General features: G+C 36.5%; 3 protein-coding genes across 3 annotated transcripts; 2 read left to right on the forward strand and 1 right to left on the reverse strand.

Moving 5' to 3' along the window:
- Positions 1-1,811: 1,811 nt before the first annotated feature.
- MELLADRAFT_90694 (uncharacterized protein) lies at positions 1,812-3,202 on the reverse strand (the record flags this gene model as incomplete). The annotated part of the gene is made up of 2 exons (XM_007413891.1): positions 1,812-2,548; positions 2,614-3,202. The coding sequence occupies 2 exons, from the start codon at positions 3,200-3,202 to the stop codon at positions 1,812-1,814; spliced, it is 1,326 nt and encodes a 441-aa protein (XP_007413953.1).
- A 618-nt stretch (positions 3,203-3,820) lies between these two features.
- Positions 3,821-6,760, forward strand: MELLADRAFT_90695 (uncharacterized protein; the record flags this gene model as incomplete). The annotated part of the gene is made up of 16 exons (XM_007413839.1): positions 3,821-3,825; positions 3,918-3,965; positions 4,299-4,336; positions 4,404-4,425; positions 4,493-4,515; positions 4,598-4,689; positions 4,819-4,912; positions 4,970-5,202; positions 5,273-5,347; positions 5,405-5,422; positions 5,486-5,602; positions 5,677-5,823; positions 5,902-5,979; positions 6,048-6,143; positions 6,215-6,345; positions 6,412-6,760. The coding sequence occupies 16 exons, from the start codon at positions 3,821-3,823 to the stop codon at positions 6,758-6,760; spliced, it is 1,566 nt and encodes a 521-aa protein (XP_007413901.1).
- Positions 6,761-9,424: 2,664 nt separating this feature from the next.
- Positions 9,425-10,513, forward strand: MELLADRAFT_27234 (uncharacterized protein; the record flags this gene model as incomplete). The annotated part of the gene is made up of 3 exons (XM_007413840.1): positions 9,425-9,589; positions 9,672-10,291; positions 10,369-10,513. Coding segments are annotated over 3 exons (930 nt in total), but the record flags the coding sequence as incomplete, so codon positions are not given.
- Positions 10,514-19,782: the final 9,269 nt, after the last annotated feature.

Genomic DNA, 19,782 nt, shown 5'->3' on the forward strand with positions numbered 1-19,782 from the left:
TTCTGTAGTATTGTCCTCAAGTCAGTTTGTTGCAACCTTAACTGGGAAGAAAACTGTGCAAGGAAGCTCCAACGACACCAATTTTTTTCTAATTCAATATCTAATTCATGCTAAACCTGTGGATACATCTCTGTTCTATTGGTATATGTGGAAATTAATCAACCACAAGATTAGCTTGGTTTGGTGTATTTAATTTTGAACATGGATTTCAAATAAATGCAGAATATGTTTGTCCACAGTGAAAACAACTATTTACCTTGAAGAATCTGTTCTGTACAATAATTAACTTGAAGTATGTTATCAGGCTAATGGATTGTTATCAGCCTTTCCACCAAATCTTTGGACACAATATTGTGGATTGTTTCCTTTCCCTTTAAGTTTAACCAAACTTGAATTTACGAGATAAAGCCACCTGTTTGATATTTTTCAAATCTAATTCCTTTGCCTTTGTAGCTTCTTTATCCATGAAATATTCAACCATCAGTTTGATTGACCATTGATGTGTGGAAATAATGATGTTTCTCAGAACTTTGAGTTCTGCTTGATCCTTCAGAAGATCTTCTAAAAATTTTTAAGTGCATTCTTGATACTATGCTGTTGATTCTCTGCCGTGCACCTTCCCATCTGCCCAATTGACCTCCTTGTTCCTGGTCAGATCTACTGACTGTTCTTGCCAATCTGCAAATTTCAACCCCTTGAGACCCCCATTTTGCACAATGACATTCTAAAGCTTGACCTAACAGGCAGCTCAAGATTTTCCCCATAAAATAGTTCTAATTTAAAAGCTAGTTGATCAGGTAACTATCTTTTGATTTCTTTTGGGCTCTTGAATGAGAGAGCCCAAAAACTGAGCTGATCAATAGTTGGAAATGTATCTGAATTATCGAGACTGCAAACTCATTGCAGAACTTGTGTTGCTCAACATTTACACTTATCTATACACAGTCATTTGGAGTTCAACCAGTGATACTCCTTCCAAGTCATGTGTGAAATGTATAATCAATTTCTTAGCTGATCATGATCATCAAAACAGAATCCAAATGTCAGGCTCAGCCTCAAGTTATGTCTAGTCAGATGCTTCCTTGGGCCCGAGCTAGTAAATTTTGATAGAGATAAAACAAAAACCTTTATCATTCCTTTGACAAATCATATAGAAAGACCAATTTAAAACACATTCAAGAGTCCAAATTGAAGAGAAACAGACCAAAAACATAATGATCCGTCAGAACAACTTAGATCGATAGATCAATTTAAAGAAAGGTGAAAAGGTTCATACTCTGAACATTTTAACCAAGACCCACAACAAGAACCTTGAGAACGAGATCAATCCCTCAATATGAAGAAACAGTAAAATAATCAAAACAAAAACTGAGATTGATGTAAGTTAAACCAAGACCAACAACAACAAACTTCAGAACACAAATCGATCAATCTATATTATGAAAACTGTCAAAAATACAAAAGAACCTTGGAAGTCAATAGATCGATTTCACTGATGGTGAAAGGTTCAGGATTGTAGATGACAAGACTCAGATAAACAACATTCCATCCTTCTGAAATCATTTCAATATCCATCAAAAAGTCAAGAAAAAGGAGCTTAGAAAACTATTGAAATGAGTCTAGATCGATCGATTTGATCGCATGTTCAAGATTTAAAATTGAAAGTGTTCAAAACTAATAAGGATAGTCTGAACTATTGAAATGAGTCTAGATCGATCGATTTGATCGCATGTTCAAGATTTAAAATTGAAAGTGTTCAAAACTAATAAGGATAGTCTGAAACTAGGATAATGATCGAGCTAGTTGAAACACTAAAAGTCTTCTTGCCAGATCCCATACTTGATTGCAAGTGCTTTCATTTTTTGGTGAGCTTGCTCTTTATAACCCGTAAAGACAGAAGATTCGTAAGAGAGCCAATCTTCTTCAGACATTGTCGATTGCAGTGATTTGACTGTATTGAGTCGATCAACTAAGGACTGCGATATTTGACAAGAACATCCGAAACGAGTGATTTCGGCAGATTCAGCAGGAATTCGATCGTGGTTCTTGTTGAAAGTCTTGGATGCAATTGTATGATGATGTATTTGAGAGTTCCATAGCATTTCGATAACTCCATCACTTGCATCATGATTCACATCAACGTTGTAGTCATTGAGTACAAATCTTGCTCCAAGATTATTACCTCTGGGGGCATTGACACCACGATGGTAAAGTTCACCAGTTGCTCGATTGACTAATGAGAATAAACCAAATGCATATTTTGACGCATCTCTATCTTTGTGCTTTTTGTTGACAAACTCGTCGCAGGTGACCACAATGCTAGAACCGAATACTTTGGAGTTGGGAGTTACATAAAAGGACTGATTCCCCCATGATGGTGCGTTTGTTTGCGCTGCCAGAGTGGCATTAGAATCAAAAGCAAATAAGGAGAGTGAGCTGAATCGTTCGGCAAAGAAGGATTCGATCGCAGGGAGGTTTCCTTGTCTTTTCAAGTCGGCTTCCATCTTGCGAAGGTCGTTTGCTACTTCTGCATTCCAGGTATAATGACCTATGTAATTAAGCACATCATAAGTTTTGAGATCAAGGAAGAGTTCTATTTGAAAAGTAACTGACCACCTTTGACAATGTGATCATACCCAGGACGGAATCCTGCAGCATACATTCGTCCGAACTTGTTACCTTGTCTCCTTCCTCGATAAGTAGCAAAATTCCCTAAAACTTCATTCCGAGCTTTGGCGTGCTGATAAACGGTACTGATAGAGTGATTATAACTTCTGAACAATTCATCATTGATTCCTTCCTGACGCTCGACAAATCGGACAACTAGTAATAGCTCCGAGGTATCCACATCGAGACATACCACAGTCCCATGAGAAAGACTCAGACGAGGCCTACCAAATTTACGTCCTTTTTTCAAGAAGAGGAACTTTGAGTCTTCCGGAAGTCCATAGTGCTCAGTGAGTTTGGCTTTTTTCGCGGCTCGAGAGTTTGGCAAGGAAGTCGGTTTGCGCTCAAGTTTCTTCTTGACTGACCGGAGAAGGCGCGATCTGATTGTGGATGGCGACTTGTACTTTTGCTTGGGTAACACCTCATTTGATAAGGAATGATCAGAAGATAAGTCAGGATTAGGTCGTTCCAGATGTTGTTTGATTGATCGGAGGAGGTTGGATTTGATTGTGGTTGGAAGTTTGTCCTTGGGCATGGTCGCTTTGACAATGAAGTAGTAATGATTCGATAAACCTATATAAAATGATTAGAGATACGATCAGAGATAGGATTAGAGATCGAGTATGAGTTGTTATTTGAAAAGTAAAAGTGGAAGAATCAATGTGGAAATGAACAAAACAAGATGCGAAGTAATTGATTTACATACCAAATTAGTTTAATTTAAAGTTATCAACGTCTCCTCTTCCTTGTGAGTTCTTTGTGATGATATTCTGAGGGTCCAAGCCAATCGAGGTAGGTTTTGACGATGAGGTAACAATGAAAATTCAAGTTGTTTTGAAAGGAGATCAAAGCTGAGTAGTTTAAGAGTTTTTTAGAGAAAGGAGGAGGATGAAAAGCAGAAAACACCAATCGACAGATATGCCTAAAAAGTTTAATCAAAGTTATCAACCTGCCCTCTAGCTTCTGAGTTCTTCGTCGCGATGATCTAGGGTCCGAAGCAGACAGGGTAGGTTTTTAACAATGAGGTAACAATTAAGACCAAATGACAGATTATGAGTTGAAACAAAAAGTTAAAGTGAAGAACAATCGAAGGAGAATTTCCTAAAAGATGAGGAAATTAAAAAAGGCAAAAAAAGTAGAACATACATAATACATGCTGTGAAATATACATTGTATTATTGGTGCGCTTGTCTGTTTACAGGTGTGATTGTCACACCTTTTGTTACACCTGTGTGACAATCACCTATCAGGCATCACCGGTTTTCCACATCTCATCCAGACTCCAGTGCACCACTACCGTAGAGAGGATCTCTGATCTCCTTTCTCCTTCAACCTTCAACCTTCATTTCCACTTTACTCTTTCCCTTCTCTTTGGATCCAGTAATTCAATTCAACTCCAATCATCTTCATTTTTTTCAATTCAACTTCAATTGTCTTTATTTTTCAATCTCTTAGGATCCATTGTTTCAATTCGACTTGAAAGTTTATTTATTTATTTATTTATCAATTGATCCATTTGTAAGTCTTCTCATTGAATACCACAAACACCTCAGATCTTGATTTTTGTTTTTGTTTTGATTTCTTCAGATCTTTTGGTTCAATATTGACTTGGTTCATTGATCACTTCAAAGATTCGAATCAGACGTTTCCATCAATCTTTTGTGGATCTGTAAGTCTTTTTAATTGTTACTTCAAGACAAAAGCCATCCAACCAATACTTTTGATTGTGTCTTAAGTTGATCAACTTCGATCAACTTGGTAAGTTTTCTCTTCACTTGTTTATTTTTAATTGGGTCTAATCCATCACTTGGGTTGATTTTTTAAGTCATCTGATCAAACCGCTTATTGGTGAGTTTTCTTTCTCGTTTTCTTTCTCTATATCATTTCATTTCATATCCTTGATCATTTGTTATCTTTTCTTTTGATCTAGGATTTCTCTTTGGTCTCATCTCAAGATTGGATTGCTTCGATCGTTTATTTTTAAACCATTTATCTCCAACCTGGATTGCAAACTGTTCATCAGTAAGCCTGTCATTTCAATTTTTCTCTCTCAGCCTTTAAGCTTCTGTGTCTTCATTTAAGACTGTTATACACTATACTGAAACCAAGTCCGTTTGTTTGACCTTTCTGTCATGATGTGTTTCTTTGAAGATGCCCAAATCAAAGCAAACAAAGCGCACCGGACGTCAGGAAAGGTCATCTTCCCTCCCAACTGTGTTTGAATCCCAGGGGACCGTCAAAACGGGTAAGTTTCTTTTCTAATCTCAAGTACATTAACTGATTGTGCTCTTTTTTTATCTAGTACGTAGGAAGCAGGATGCACCTGCTACAGCTCTGAGAAACACAGATCGGGCCAACCATCGCCTCAATCCCACGGCATCTTCAGGTTTGGGTTCTACCTCTTCGCAGCCACTGCCAACCAACAGTGTTGCTTTTCTCCAGCCACACGTTCTGACTAACAGTCAGAAAGAGTATCTGGAGTCGATTGCCAAGACTCTCAACCTTTCTAGCGATACTCATGAGGAGGTCCTCAAGGTATGTCAGGTAAGCATTTTTTCTTGTTTTTTTGTCTTTGTATAAAGATTGATTTCTTTCTTTCTTTCAGGACACTCGGCCGGAAAACCAGTTCATCGGCACTGTCAGTTATCTGGCATATATTAAACAAACTCTCAAGGAGCAAGTGAGTGAGCCCAATCGATCACTTGCTCTTCGATCTCATGCTGTGGACGGTTGGAAGGCCTCTAGCACACTAAAGGTGAGTGATTTTTTCTATTTCCTTCCCCTATTCTGTACTGACATGTTTTTTTCTTGGATTCAGGATGTTGCTAGACCGGATTACAACGCTATGATCTTGGACTTCAAGATTCAAGCCTACTCTAGCACCCAGGACTCCAACAAATCCACTATTCGACATACCTTTGATGCACTATGTAAAGTAAGTAACCTTTCTTTTTTTTCTCTTTTTTTTCTCTCGTGTGTCTCCAAATGACAAGTTCATTCTTGTTTTAGAAATATATCGACTCCAAAGATGAAAAATTCAAGGAGGAATACTACCCTCCTGGGTATGGAACGCCTGATGGGTCTGCAGCCTTCAAGGCCCTTAACGACTGGGCTAATCGTTTTGCAACTGATACTCGAAGCCGTTTACGAAACTTGGTAAGTTTCTTTCTTTCTTTTGTTCATTCATTCATTCTTTCTTTTTCTACTAAGATTTCTTTCTTTTTTTCTTTCTAGCTGCTCACCAACATTAAACCTGACGGTCCAAATTGTCCCACCCATGCCATGCCCACTATCAAGCAACTTGTTCGCTTGGTAAGTTTTCTCTTTTGTTTTCCTCTTTCTCTGTTGGATTTGATGCTAAGTTTTTTTTTATTGTGCAGATCCATCATGCCTTGATTCTTAAAACTGATCCTCGGACTGATGACCAACTTTTTGCCGATCTACCTATTGAATTTGTACATCGGATTGCCTTTTTGGTACGTTTTTGCTTTTTTATCTTATCTCTTGACTTGGTTTATTCTGTACACTAATATTATGTTCTTTCTAGCGCTTACATGCTGTGTACACCTTTCGACAGCCAAGCCAGGATCACAAGTATTCTGTCTGGAGTAGTGTGGATAACGCCCTGGAAGTGTTGAGGGATAACAAAGTCCAGTATGGCAGCTTGTACAAGGAAGCGTAAGTTTTTTCCATCTCTCAAACTCCAACGTTCAAAATCCTAATTAAGTTGTGTACTTGTTTCAGGTTTCACAACGTAGTTATGGAGCTTAATGGCATTTATTTCGAAAAATCATTACTTTACTCTGCAATTGTTGAATCCGACCACATGCTTCCCCCTGCTTCAGCGGAAATAATGGGTGAGTATGACTCCTTAAAAAAGAAACGTGATGACAAAAAGAAGAAACACCAACAAAAAGAAAAAGAAAAAGAAAAAGAAAAAGAAAAAGAAAAAGAAGAAGAAGAAGAAGGAGAAGGAGAAGGAGGCCAAGAAGAAGAAGAAGAAGAAGGAGGAGGAGGAGGAGAAGAAGAAGAAGGAGAAGAAGAAGGAGAAGGAGAAGAAGGAGGAGGAGAAGAAGAAGAAGAAGGAGAATGATCTCTCTTTGTTGTTTTTTATGTTTTTCTCTTTTTATTGTTTTTTTACTGGACGGACCCAAATATATAGAATTTTTATGCTGGATCAAAAAAAAATACAAATCAAACCTGATTTGTACGAGAATAAAAAACCAGTGCCATTTCTAGAGCTACTGAAAGATGAGTGGCTCAATACCAGGCTTTTGGTACCATCAACAGGTGAAAATCATTGTATGGTCTCATGGTAAGAAGTTTCTTATCATGACCATATGAGTATTTTCACCTGTTCATTGGGTGAGACTTCTCATATGGTCATGGTAAGAGAAGTTATATACCGTGACCATACAAGGATTTTCACCTGTTGATCAGGTGAAAATCCTCATGTAATGGACAGGTGAGCCATTTGGATGCCACACTGATTGAGCTACAGGTGGGTGAGACTTCTCATATGGTCGTGATCACCTGTCCACAAGGTGATGGCTCACCTGTCCATTACATGAGGATTTTCACCTGATCAACAGGTGAAAATACTCATGTAATGGACAGGTGAGCCATCACCTTGTGGACAGGTGATCACGTCAGGTGTTGGCCACCCTGAATTTCACCTGTAGCTCAATCAGTGTGGCCTCAGGTGGAGAGCCCGGGATGTTTTGGCAGAGGCTGATTTCACCTGAAGCTCACCTGCCAGCCGCCCTGTGGTGTAGTCATGATCTCCATGATTGTTTTTTTGGGGGGTTGAGATGAGATTTTTACACTTTTAGATTTCAGATGAGATGAAGTTCAAATAATTTAGATGACTGTTGATTTAGAAATGTTCCATTGAAGAATAATTTCATAGAAAAAACGTGTTTCATAAACCCTTTCGAGTGTTATCTACACCTTGAATAAGATTATTGAGAAATCAACACTATGAATAAAGTCATTGAAACAGTTAACCAAACGTAAGCCATGAAGACGAGCACAGAAAGATTGTCAAGGAAACCAAGAAGTGTGGGTAGAATAGGATACCAAAGAATATAGAAGCCTTCAAGGAATCAAAACGAAAAGAAGAGATGAAACAAGTTAGGACTAAACCGATGATTCAATCCACTTTCCAACTCGGCAAAAAGAAAGATGTACGTAAGTACATACGATGAGGAAAGTGATCTTTAACTTTAAAAGAATCGGTTCGCTCAAAAAACCTTGTAAGGGTTGAGTGAGGTAAGTGTAAGGTAGTCGAGACTGTCAGTTTTACTGAAGTGGGAATCGAAACAGTTGTTATGGTTGCTTTGACTGAAGAGTTGGTGATTAGAGAATTCGAAAATTAAAATGCTCAGGTTAGGTAACGGGTTGGATTGGGTTGATGTAAGATTGAAGTCGAATGATTTGGATAATAAGCTTTTAAAGAACACTTGGTTCGATTTTTTTTCATTTCCTTTAAAGTTTTACAAACAAATTCCAACCACTTCTTTCATTTCTTACTTCTAGTTTTACGTTTTACTTTTTTACTTTTTTGATTTTTTGATTTTTTGATTTGATTTTCTTTTGATCATTTTCAATTTACACTAGCCTGGCGCTTTGAAGAATCGATTTGAAATCATATCCTTTGTAGTATTATATTTTTTGGTTGCTTTGGTTGTTTTCATTAAACTTGGAAGCCGAGAAAGGTTTTGAAAGCTTTCGAAACTCACAAACTGATTTTAAAGATTAAAAGTTAAAAGAAGTACCAAGACAACGGACAGAACAAAGCTTGACAAGTTTTAGAGAGCACAAGGGGTAAAAAGGTGAAATTGAATTAGGTAAAATTTCAAATAACTGCTTGCTCAGCTTTATAAAACTCAATCAATCTGTCTCTGATTTCTAATCGACCATTCACTCTCCAATTCCTTTCTTTAGATTTCCTTTTCTTTCTTTCTTTCTTCCTTAAACTCACTTCACATTTCAACCCAAACCAATCACTCTCACAATGCAATCTAACATCATACCCACCACTCCTACCACTCTAATCACTCCAATCCTCGAAACAAGTCAGAACCAATCTAGAAGTACCACATCAAATCTAATCAGACCATCAACACCTACCAAATCCAACCTATCTCAAAACGACGAAGGTTGTTTTGTCGAACCACCCTTCCCATCACCTATGCCTAACCCCATCAATCGAAGATCATTATCGAATACCTCAACCGAAGAGATCATCAAGCTTCACCAATCCACCCCCATCATAGCCAGTACATCCTCATCATACCCAATCCAACGACTCATCCAATTTCAATCTCTCACCTCACCCAAACCATCTGAAGAAAAAAAAATCGATTTCATGAGTGAATTACCAATCGAATTAGGATTATATATCATTTTGAAAATCAATCAAGTTTCATCAATGGTAAAGTGTAGAGAAGTATCTAAGAATTGGAAAAAGGTAGCTGAAGATCCGGTGGTTTGGCATGAACTCTTTAAGACTCATTCGAATTGGAAAGTTAAAGAAGAGTTTCAAATCAAATCAAAATCATCTTCTCAACTTCAACCAATTGAAAAAGAAGAAGAAGCAGAAGAAGAAGAAATCAAATCAAAGATGGTTTGTAGAAGAGGTTCTTCGAATAAATTGGTCGCTAGAAGGTTTAGTCAACTTATCGGAATAGAAGACCTTTCTAAACCGATCACTACTTCTACTAATCCGATAATGAATAGAAAAGATCAAGAAGAAGAAGAAGTTGAAAGAGAAGGATTAGATTGGTTTAAAGTTTTTAGAGATCGATATGTGATTGAGTCTAGATGGAAATCAGGTGATCAAGTTTCTAGATCATTAAAAGGACATAAAGATTCGGTTTATTGTTTACAATTTGATGAAGAGAAAATCGTAACAGGATCTGTTGAGTTTTTTTTCCCATCTTCATCTCTTCTTGAAGATCTCACTGATAGATTATTTGGTTACTTTTTCCGTTGGTAAATAGAGAGATAGAAGTGTTAAAGTATGGGATATCAAAACAGGACTTTGTCAACACACCTTAAATGGACATCAAGGCAGTGTATTATGTTTAAAGTTTTCAGGATCGGATTTCCTTTTGACAGGTTCATCAGATTGTAAAGTGATACAATGGGATATGAAGACAGGAGAAAAGAAGAAAGAGTTAATTGGACATCGATCAGGAGTCTTAGATCTTTCGATCAATTCGAATTACATTGTGAGTTGTAGTAAAGATACGACCATCAAACTATGGAATCGGTTCGATCTTTCATTACTTAGAACTATAGAAGGTCATACTGGACCGGTAAATGCGATTGAAGTTTCCAAAGACGGTCAATTATTAGTTTCAGCTTCAGGTGATTCGACTATGAAACTTTGGAACCCATTAACAGGAGAATTGTTGAGGACCTGTGAAGGTCATCTAAGAGGTTTGGCCTGTATTAAATTGATTGAAGAACTTGGTTTGGTCATCAGTGGTTCGAATGATGAAACTGTAAAGGTTTGGGATCTTAGGAATGGTCAGTGTTTGAGAACTTTGTTGGGTCATGAAGGTTTAGTTAGAACTTTAGATGTAGATGTGAATGAAAGAAGATTAGTCACAGGAAGGTTAGTGCCTTTTGATTCGCTTTTGATATGCTTTTGAATCGGTTTGATTGAATTGATTCGTTTTTTTTGGGGGTTAGTTATGATAAAACGATTAAAGTTTGGGATTTCGAAACTGGACTGATGAAATTAGATTTTAGAAAAGGTCAAAAATCGATTGTGTTTGATGTTTCGATAGACTTACATCAAATCATTTCTGTTGGTCATGATTCTAATATCACCATCGTGAGTACTTTTTTTCTGATTTCCACTACCACCACCATCAAAACAGTTTGGGTTTCGGTTTCTGAGTTTTGATGTTTGTTTGTTTTTCTTTTGGGGGTTTTTATAGTTGGATTTCGCAGATGGAATTGATTGTAAAAACTTTATATAAAATCTAATTAAAAAAAAGTAATAAATTGATTTTCCAAAAGATCAATAGAAACTTATATACTCTTTTTTTTCTATCTTTGTGTATTCATAGAATCATCATTTTTCCCTTAATCATGTTTTTCCTTTCGTTATGTGGCTAAAATATATATACAATTTGATTTGATTTTTTTTCTCTACAACTTTCTTCATTACCAAATCACTCACTCTTGTAGCATATTTTTTCCGTTTTTTTCCTTTTTGTATGTATTGGTTTTTCTATCCTTTTTTGTTTTGGTATAAATAATTTTTTTTTGCCATTTATACAAATTTATAAATAGATAAATGAAAAGGAAAATTACCAAAAAAAATCAAGTTACCTATATTTTTTTTGACAATACCGACATTTTGATCATTTTTTTTCTCTCAAATATACAAAGTTGAAAATTAAAGAAAAAAATGAATTTCAAGTCAACAGAAGTCATTATGAGATTGAATTCCTGGAGTTTTATTATAGAAATCATTCAAATTGAAGTTCATCTGAATCACATCCTGGAATAGAAACTTGAACAAACTTGAATGAATTGATTTCAAACTCTATGAAGGTGTTTAGAAAGACTCTGGCTTGTTTTCACTGCCTTGAAGATCCTAACCCTCCTTGAGTTTTTGAGATTCTTGTGAGCCCACACAATCTAAACACCATTATGGATGCTCTGAGCAATATTGGGGTGCCTGTTCAGGGAAGATCAACTTGAACATCTAAAAGATCTGGATCCCATTCTAGTGTTCTTCAATGCTTAGTAAGGGTCCAATTGAGAGAAGAGTGCATCACTTTGGGGATTCAGCTGCCTAAAGGAGGCAAGCTTTGAGCCAGGCATCTTCATTTTAGTGCTGTGTGCACAGCACTGCAGTGTATAAGTCATAGATCTCTCTCCCTGGTGCTTTGACACACTAATATATAGAATCACACTCCACTCCAGTGTAGTGCAAAATGAGATGAATGCTATTCTACATTGGTATAGTGAACCACTGTAAAACTGAAGACAAGTGTGTGGTGCCACACTATAAACTATAAAGTGCTACACATACCATAGTAGATGGATGTTTTCTGACATTGCTACGATGTACAAGAAGCAGGGGGAAGTACATATTTTTTGGTCACATGACCAAAAGGTTGAAGTGGAAAAACCTATTTATCATCCATACATTTCATAGGAGCAATAAGGAGTCCTGGTACATTCCTACTTTATGGTTTTACTATGAGTCAAAGAAATGTGATGGAAGCAAGAAGAAGCCTTGTTGTGTACACAAAACATTTATTTTCAACATAGACAAAAATCAAATTCTGGATTTGAAGCTACTTGAGCTTTTGAAGTTGTAGTCGGTATAACCCATACAACCCATACTTGCTATTGGTATATCTTGTGTGATTGTACTTAGTAGTGAGCTATTAGTATTAGTGAATCAAGGTTTGATGCCTATACTTCAATCTCATCTGTCTATGAAGGACACCTCTCTGATCTCTGGATCCATGCAGAGTCATAAAAGTAGCATTCAGATTCAAAATGAACATGTAGAGCCAGATAGGTACAGAGAGAGCACGGAAAACATTTTCATCTTTAACACTAGGTAACATGTAGAATTACTTTGGTTATCTGCATTGCTGACGTGAAGAGAGACTTGATTTCAGAGCTCTGCATGGTCACTTTGACATATTTAAAATTTCACGAGTGTTTGTGATGATTCACTTTCACTTCTATTGCCTAATAGCTTGAAAAGTAGAATATACCAGATAGCCTTTCAATGTTGGAGAACTTTGATTGGCAACATGAAACTAATCCACAGTGATACTTGGTCTTGTTTGCTTGATATGAAACACAACCCAAGGTACAAAAAATACACCCAAGAATCCCTTCCCTGTAACCCAAAGTGTTTGATTTTGTTTGGATATCCCACCTGTTAGTTTCAACCCTAAGCATGATCTGTTGGAGCAGCTCAGGAAGATCTGGAGAAAGAATCAAACAACATATCAGTGAACAAATACATGTACAGGAATATGTTAAAAGCTAGAATGAAAAATGCATACTTTCTACAACAAAACAAGATACTCAAAACAACTCCTACAAGAGCCAAACACCCAACAGGAACTCCTACAAGTAAATAAACCATGTCTTTTTTGTCATCGCTTGCTCCTTGTGATTCCCCAAAATCGTTTTGTGACTGTGCATTTAATTGTTCTGAAAGTTTTCTGTCCTCCAAGTATTTTCGATTGGAAGCTGGGAATACCACACCTGCTTGTTCATAAGCTGTTTGGCTAGATGATATGTCGTTCCTTGCAGATGTATAGCCTTCAGGTAGTCTTAAAACATAAGCAGAGGCTTTGTGCTGCATCAAGATATTTATACTAAAGAAAATCTGTGCCAACTTCATTTTGGAGTGGCTGATGAAGACAAGAATGGGAGTTTTAAAACTTGAGATTGGTAGTAGTACTTGGTTTATCCTTTGAGAATATGTATGCAAGGATCAGAAAGAAACAAAAGCTAAGGGAATAAATCCAAAGAAGAAATGTAACTTTATCTAGCTATTCAACCAATTTGTTACTGAAGGTTTGCTGAATCCTTTTACAAATGTGAAAAGATTGGACACCAGATCAATTTGAGGGAGAAAGGTCTTACAATCTGAAGTGGAGTCCCTTTTGAAGTTAGCAAGACGTGCATACATTACCAATCCCCTCAAACATTTTCAGACAATTTGATCAGAATCATGTATGGTTTGAAAGTCAATGAGCCAGATTGAATCAGATTACATTTGAAGCATGCATCAGGGGAATGAGTGAGGACAGGTCCAAAACATGTACTGAAAATTATGAATGTCTATCTGATGTGCTTTGGGGACTTGTTTTGCAAGGACCATTAAGATCAATTCACATTTGTAGTTCAACTTTGGAATTTCATTTCAGATGTTGATATATGAATTTCAATCAAAACATCATAAATTTTAACTCTTAATTCATCTCATTGAAGATAAACCACAGCCTACAAGTTAGATAGTCTATAACTATCTCAATCTGCAAACATGTAGTATACATGTGATATTTGAAAGAGATGTCACACTCTCTTGGCCAACTGCAATTTGCACCTCAATATTAAGGCATGGACCCGGCACCGGGACCAGCGGGAAAGCCCAAGCCGGGCTTGGGCCCGGGCTTTTTTGGCCTCAGAAATTTGCCCTTGGGCCCGAGAGTAGTGTGCTCTTGGGCCAGCCAAAAGGGCTGAAACTCAGAGTTTAGAGTGAGTGTAGCAATGAAAGTGGGTCTGAGAGGCTCAGAAAAGTGGCAATGGGACCCAAAAAGCAAAAAATAGGGCTTTAAATGACCAATATAAAGCGCCTGAAATCGCCTGTTTTGTTTATTTTCTTTTATTTTTATTATTTTGGCTGTTCAGCACAGAAAGTTTTTCCACTTGGGCCGGTCCGGGTCGGCCGCCAAAAAACAAGAGCCCAAGTCGGCTTGGATTTTGAAGGCTGGGTTGGGCCGGGTCCAAGCCTTACTCAATATCCTGTTCAGTTTTACTGATCATTCACTTCTTTTTTGTACTTCAAGCTCTGTTATTCTAAGTTACCTTCACAGATACATATTGATTATCTTTTTCAAAGAAAATCACGCAAACAGATTATCAGGTTCAAGGAACTAAACATCCACTGAATCCTTTGTCCAATTTTCCCACTTTTAACATCTGGGTGGGACCTTGTACTTCTCCCATTGAGGTAGATGAACAAAATTGTGTTGTTTTGCATCTTTTGCTGGGCAAGCACCGATTTTTTTAATGAATCTTTTGACCCACTACAGAATATGGGGACATGTTGGCAACAGCCAAATTGCAAAATAATCTAACATGGAATCAAATGATGACCAACAACTACAAAATAAATTCTATATTGAGGAACACTAACTCTGAACACTCAGATAACACCGTTCAATTCCCTCACTGCCCACACTTCAAAGTTCATCAGGTAGTTTTTCAATGTAAACATGCTTGACATGACTAAACTTTTAGTACCAATAATTCTAGGTGACAATTTTCAGGTGGATGGAAACCATCACTACAATTATATGTTTCATCTCTGCGCAAAATCAAATAGTCCCTTCTTCTGATAGTGGTATTTTCTGCCCTTGTGTTGCTACAAAGACTAAATTAGCAAGGCACAGGGTTCTGCCCTAATTTTCCCATGATTCACTTACCCTCAAAATACATTTTCAATAATCTTCCCATCCACATTTACCCCACAGATTTTGGAATTGGTTACACACTATATGCAGTATTGTTGAACTACTCTCATGAACACTTGATTTCAAAACACATACAATATTTTTTTCAATCAAAGATGAAGATTTGAAAAACCAAAAGGCAAAAGAAACATTTTTCTACAAGTCTCAGTTGTATCAAGATCTTTTTTCTTTGGAATTTTTGAATAACAAAACATGCAAGCAATCTTCATCCAGAAAGGAAGGAAGTCGTATGCTTGAAAAGTTTGGTCTAGGCTCTGCTCAGAAGAAGAGCCAGTTATCTGATATAAATCTGTGAAGAAAAGAGTTTGGTTTGTCTTTGTGATGTGATCATTACACACCATTTATTTTCTCAAACTTAGAAGGACTTCATGATTGCTTGTCAAAGGCTTGGACATGCAATTCTTGTTTTTCATCAATGATGATCATTTGAAAAAAATACCACTTTACATGCTGTACCTCAATAAAAGCTTTTTCAAGATTTCCAGAGAACAAAAATCAATTATTTGATCTATAGAAGAATCAAGCTGAAAAGTTTTGGTACATACATTACACATTTGAAGACGAGCAGGGAAACCAGTACTTTGTGCATATGTTTGTTTATAGAAAAATTACTCATAAGAAGAATATATCTTTATGACATGGTAATAAAGCCAAGATTTTATCATCATCAATACTTGTGATTTTTACTTGAAATTTACCCAAACTTGATGATATTTGTGAGAAATCATCCAGGTCAATGAAGTTCTTCAGAGCTTTTAATTGAAGGGTGTGTAAAAAGTTTGAACATTACATAATTAACAAAGCTTACAAGATTGTAACATATGAAAGAGGAGAAAGATGAACAAAGTACTGGAATTGATTACATCTCTCTAAGAATACTGAAATGGATTGGAGCACCCTTATTAGAGCATAGATTGCTATGGAGGAAAATGATCCCCATAAAAGAATAAGATTCTGATCAATAAAAGAAGATTCAGAATCTAATAATATTGTGTACTGATGAAAAACTTGAAAAGATGTCTATTCTTGCGCTGAGATTTGATTTCCTACATATAAGTCTCCGGAAGAGAATACTTGGAATTGAAGCCCTTAATCTGGTTGCAATCACAAAGACAAGCATCAGAGGAAGATAGTTTTTGGATCTTGAGTGAACAAAACCAGAGAAAGATATTTGGATCTAAGACTATACAAGTACAGAAAGATCCATGAGTGAAGGGAATTGAAAACCCTATGACTAGTTAACTATATGTGAATCTTAAAAAGATTTTTCCAAAAACTAAGAGTCCTATCATAGAAGTCATCAAAAATATCACAGGACTCAGTCCAGATAGGAGATGAAGATAATCAACAAACTCTTGTTGAAAGACCTCAAGCATATGTTATATTTTAAAGGAACACAAGAGAAGTGTTGAATTATGATTATCTTTTGGCAAGGGAAATGATAGACCCTGTCATCTATTTCAATGTGATTTTGATTATCTTGTTGATGAAACAATCACTTTGATGTTGTCGCTTTCATCATTCTACATAGGATTGTTCCCTTCAATCTCTGACTTTCAAAAGAAGTGCAATACCATGCTCAGCAGCCTAGCTATACAAATCACTTTGTGGACGTCCACAAAATTAAGTGGGGTGATTTTATTTACTGGAATGTAAATGGATCACAATGTTTGAAAGCTGATTTGTATATGGAGCTTGCACAAAAGACAGTTCTTTTAAATTCTGTGTTTACGAAATAATGCAAAAGACAATATGAATTCACACATTGTAGTTAGAGGAAAGTACAATTCTTTTATATGTTGTCGGGTTTTTTTAGGATGTCCTTCATTCAGTGGATTCAATGTAGAACTTGATAGGTGATCATGTTGTTGGTCATGCTTAATTGGGGTTTTCAGCTCTAGAATTCAGAGCATTGGAAGTTTTGAAAGCCGCGACTACAGTGGATTGATCTGAATGTATGTGACTCAAATGACAGACTGATGAACCAATTTCTGACACTTATTGATGCGTTTGAGATAAGCAACAGACTGGAGGTACAAAGCCACTTGAATAAGGTTATCATTCTATGCACCACATCTCACATTTTGTGCCACATCCCCGATGATCTGGAAATGTCAAAGGGGTGGAAATACGCATTATCAAAATGAGCTCAAATTGTCATTTGGTATACTTGAGTGCAACAAAAGGTGCCCATGCATTTTTGCATATACATGCCAAAATTGTGCATATTGTTAAAGACAAAAACAGCAATTTATTTTTTTGGATATATGCAGCTTTGTGAAGTGTGATTCACTATTGCTCTTGGTTCTCACCTCATCACAGTGAGTTTTTTCTTGCTTATCTCTTCCTCTTTCCTGTCTTTTCCCTCCACAATCAACAGCAACCCTCTACCAGTCCACTACCTCGCTTTCTAACCATTCTCCATTTTGTTTGCTCTTCACACCAATCCCAACTTGACTGCCCTTGATCAACTTGATTGATTGAGTTTTTAACTCAAATTTAAAACTTATCAACTTCAAACCAATCTTGTTCAATGGAAATCAGAATCAGAATCATTCTCAATTAAAACTAAATCATATAAGCTATAATCTTATTCATTTAAATCAGATCTTTTCACATTGATTTTTTTTATTTTATATTTATGGCGTTCAAAAATGTGCAAGAAATTTGCAAAACCGATGTGCAAGATCCGTGCAAGATTTCTTGCACAGACCTTACTTGATTGATTTTTTCACGACCGCCAAGTGAAAAAACTGCTGTATGTATTTACCCTTTCTCATCAAGGGCAAACTGAGTCCTTGAAGCGAGGAAGCCTAGGTTCACACATGACTTTCTTAAGTCAGCAAGTTTTGTGCAAGTTCTATGCAAGATGTTTAAAAGAACTTGCACAGAACTTTCTCACAACTTGCAAATTTCTTGCGCATGTTTTAACGCCATAATTAAATCAATTCATGATACATGGTACATTCAAATCAAATACAAATCATTTTGATCATTCTTATTCTTTTTACTGGGCAGCTTTCAAATCACAAACTTATTAGTTCCAACTAAATACTTATTAACCTTGAAGTATCCTTAGTAATCATTTAAAGTAATGTAAATTTCAGGTTGATCATTTTTAAAACCAGCAGCCCAGCTACTAGCTGAATCTTGAACTTTTTCTCATCTTGGTAAACAACCTTCACAACATTGAGTGATACCAAGTTGTTCAGGAGCATGACAGGAGCTATGATAAGTTTATAGATGATTACTAAAAATGGAACAGGAATGAAAAGTCTTCAAATGAAACATGTGTTTTGACTCTTTGATGATTGAGGATGAGGATGATGATCAGTATATCATTCATATTAATGGCGAACAAGCAATTCAAACAAAACCTGACAAAACCTCCACTTTTCCCCCTGACAACTGCAAGTTTTGATCAGCCGAAGTTACAACTTCGCGATGATCACTTTCCATTCTCATATTACATATGTACATACCTCGAAACGATTCATCCAATCTATCTCTTGATTGCTTCATATGAGTCATCTTTTCACTATCTCCTGATCTCCATTGGCCCATCAACTCGACCTCCCGCTTCATTACAATCTACTCAACAGAAGGTATCAATTTGATTGTAAGCCTTTCTTCTGACACTTTTTTCATTCTACCCATCCATCAATTAAAAAAACCCTTGATCCAAATCAATCAAAAATCAGTAGTAACATCGATCAGAATCAAACAACAACAACAGTCTTGATCTCATCTAACTACACACAACTCTGATAGACTATCTTCGCCATCTATTCAACACTTTTTTTTACCAAAAATTATGAATTCCATACAAACTTGAATTTCTTTAATCAATCAAGCAAATCTGAATAAATTGCAAAATTTATAAAGCATCAAGAACCGACTCAAATAACCAGTGAAGAAGATTGAATCAAAGTACACAATTTAAATCATTCAAGTGTTCAAAAGTTGGAATCGAAAGATCTTATGAACGATGAATGCTGATTCCAAATCAAACCAACAGAACTATTGCCAATTTTGAGGCTAGCGATTGATCCTATTCCCTATTCTGCCCAAATTGATGTCACATCAACAGGGATTGGAAGTAAGTATTACCCTGAAATGATCGAATTCAATCTGATTGCATCACTGGCCTCTTGTGGATTGTTCTTACAAACGTTTAGAGCACATCAAACAGCACAATCAAGATTAGAACTTTGGGCGCATTCAAGTCAAAGCCAAACACAACTGCACTCAACTGACATAAATCCGTTTCAAACGCTATCTAACTTTGTCACACGTTTGATTTGCTAGAGAAGATATATATGAACGGTTTGCTATCAATCTACGACCCAAAGAAGTGTCCAAGTGTGTGCAGTTGCTTAAAAATAATCAGATTCAATGGCGCACTTCAATCAATCGACCTTCAAACCATAAATCTTCTGAAGAGTCATTTCTAAGCCAAAAAAGACAGAATCAATGGTCAGCAACTTCTTCGACTACAAACTCAACAACATTATTATCTTATATCAAAGACCAACTACATTTAATAACTCACCAACTCATTTAAACCACATGTTTGACAAGCACACCTGTTTGTAGATCAAGTATGGCCCATTCGGTTCCACTATTGGTGAAGTAAGATGGGATTGGAATACATCGACCCAACCTGTTTGTCTTTTTCTTTAAATCATGTCAACGGGTTTTCATTGCTTAATTTGATCTTTGTTTCAAATCATCAGATTTCCACCCTACCAACTGCAAGGGTCATAGAGTTGAATGATTTGGCCTTTGAAAGATCCTCAAAACCTACTGTACTCCGTACCATCACCTTTCATCCTCTTGCAAGATCAATAAATCGTGC

This window comes from Melampsora larici-populina, assembly GCF_000204055.1.
Source record: "Melampsora larici-populina 98AG31 unplaced genomic scaffold MELLAscaffold_39, whole genome shotgun sequence".
Lineage (NCBI taxonomy): Eukaryota > Fungi > Basidiomycota > Pucciniomycetes > Pucciniales > Melampsoraceae > Melampsora > Melampsora laricis-populina.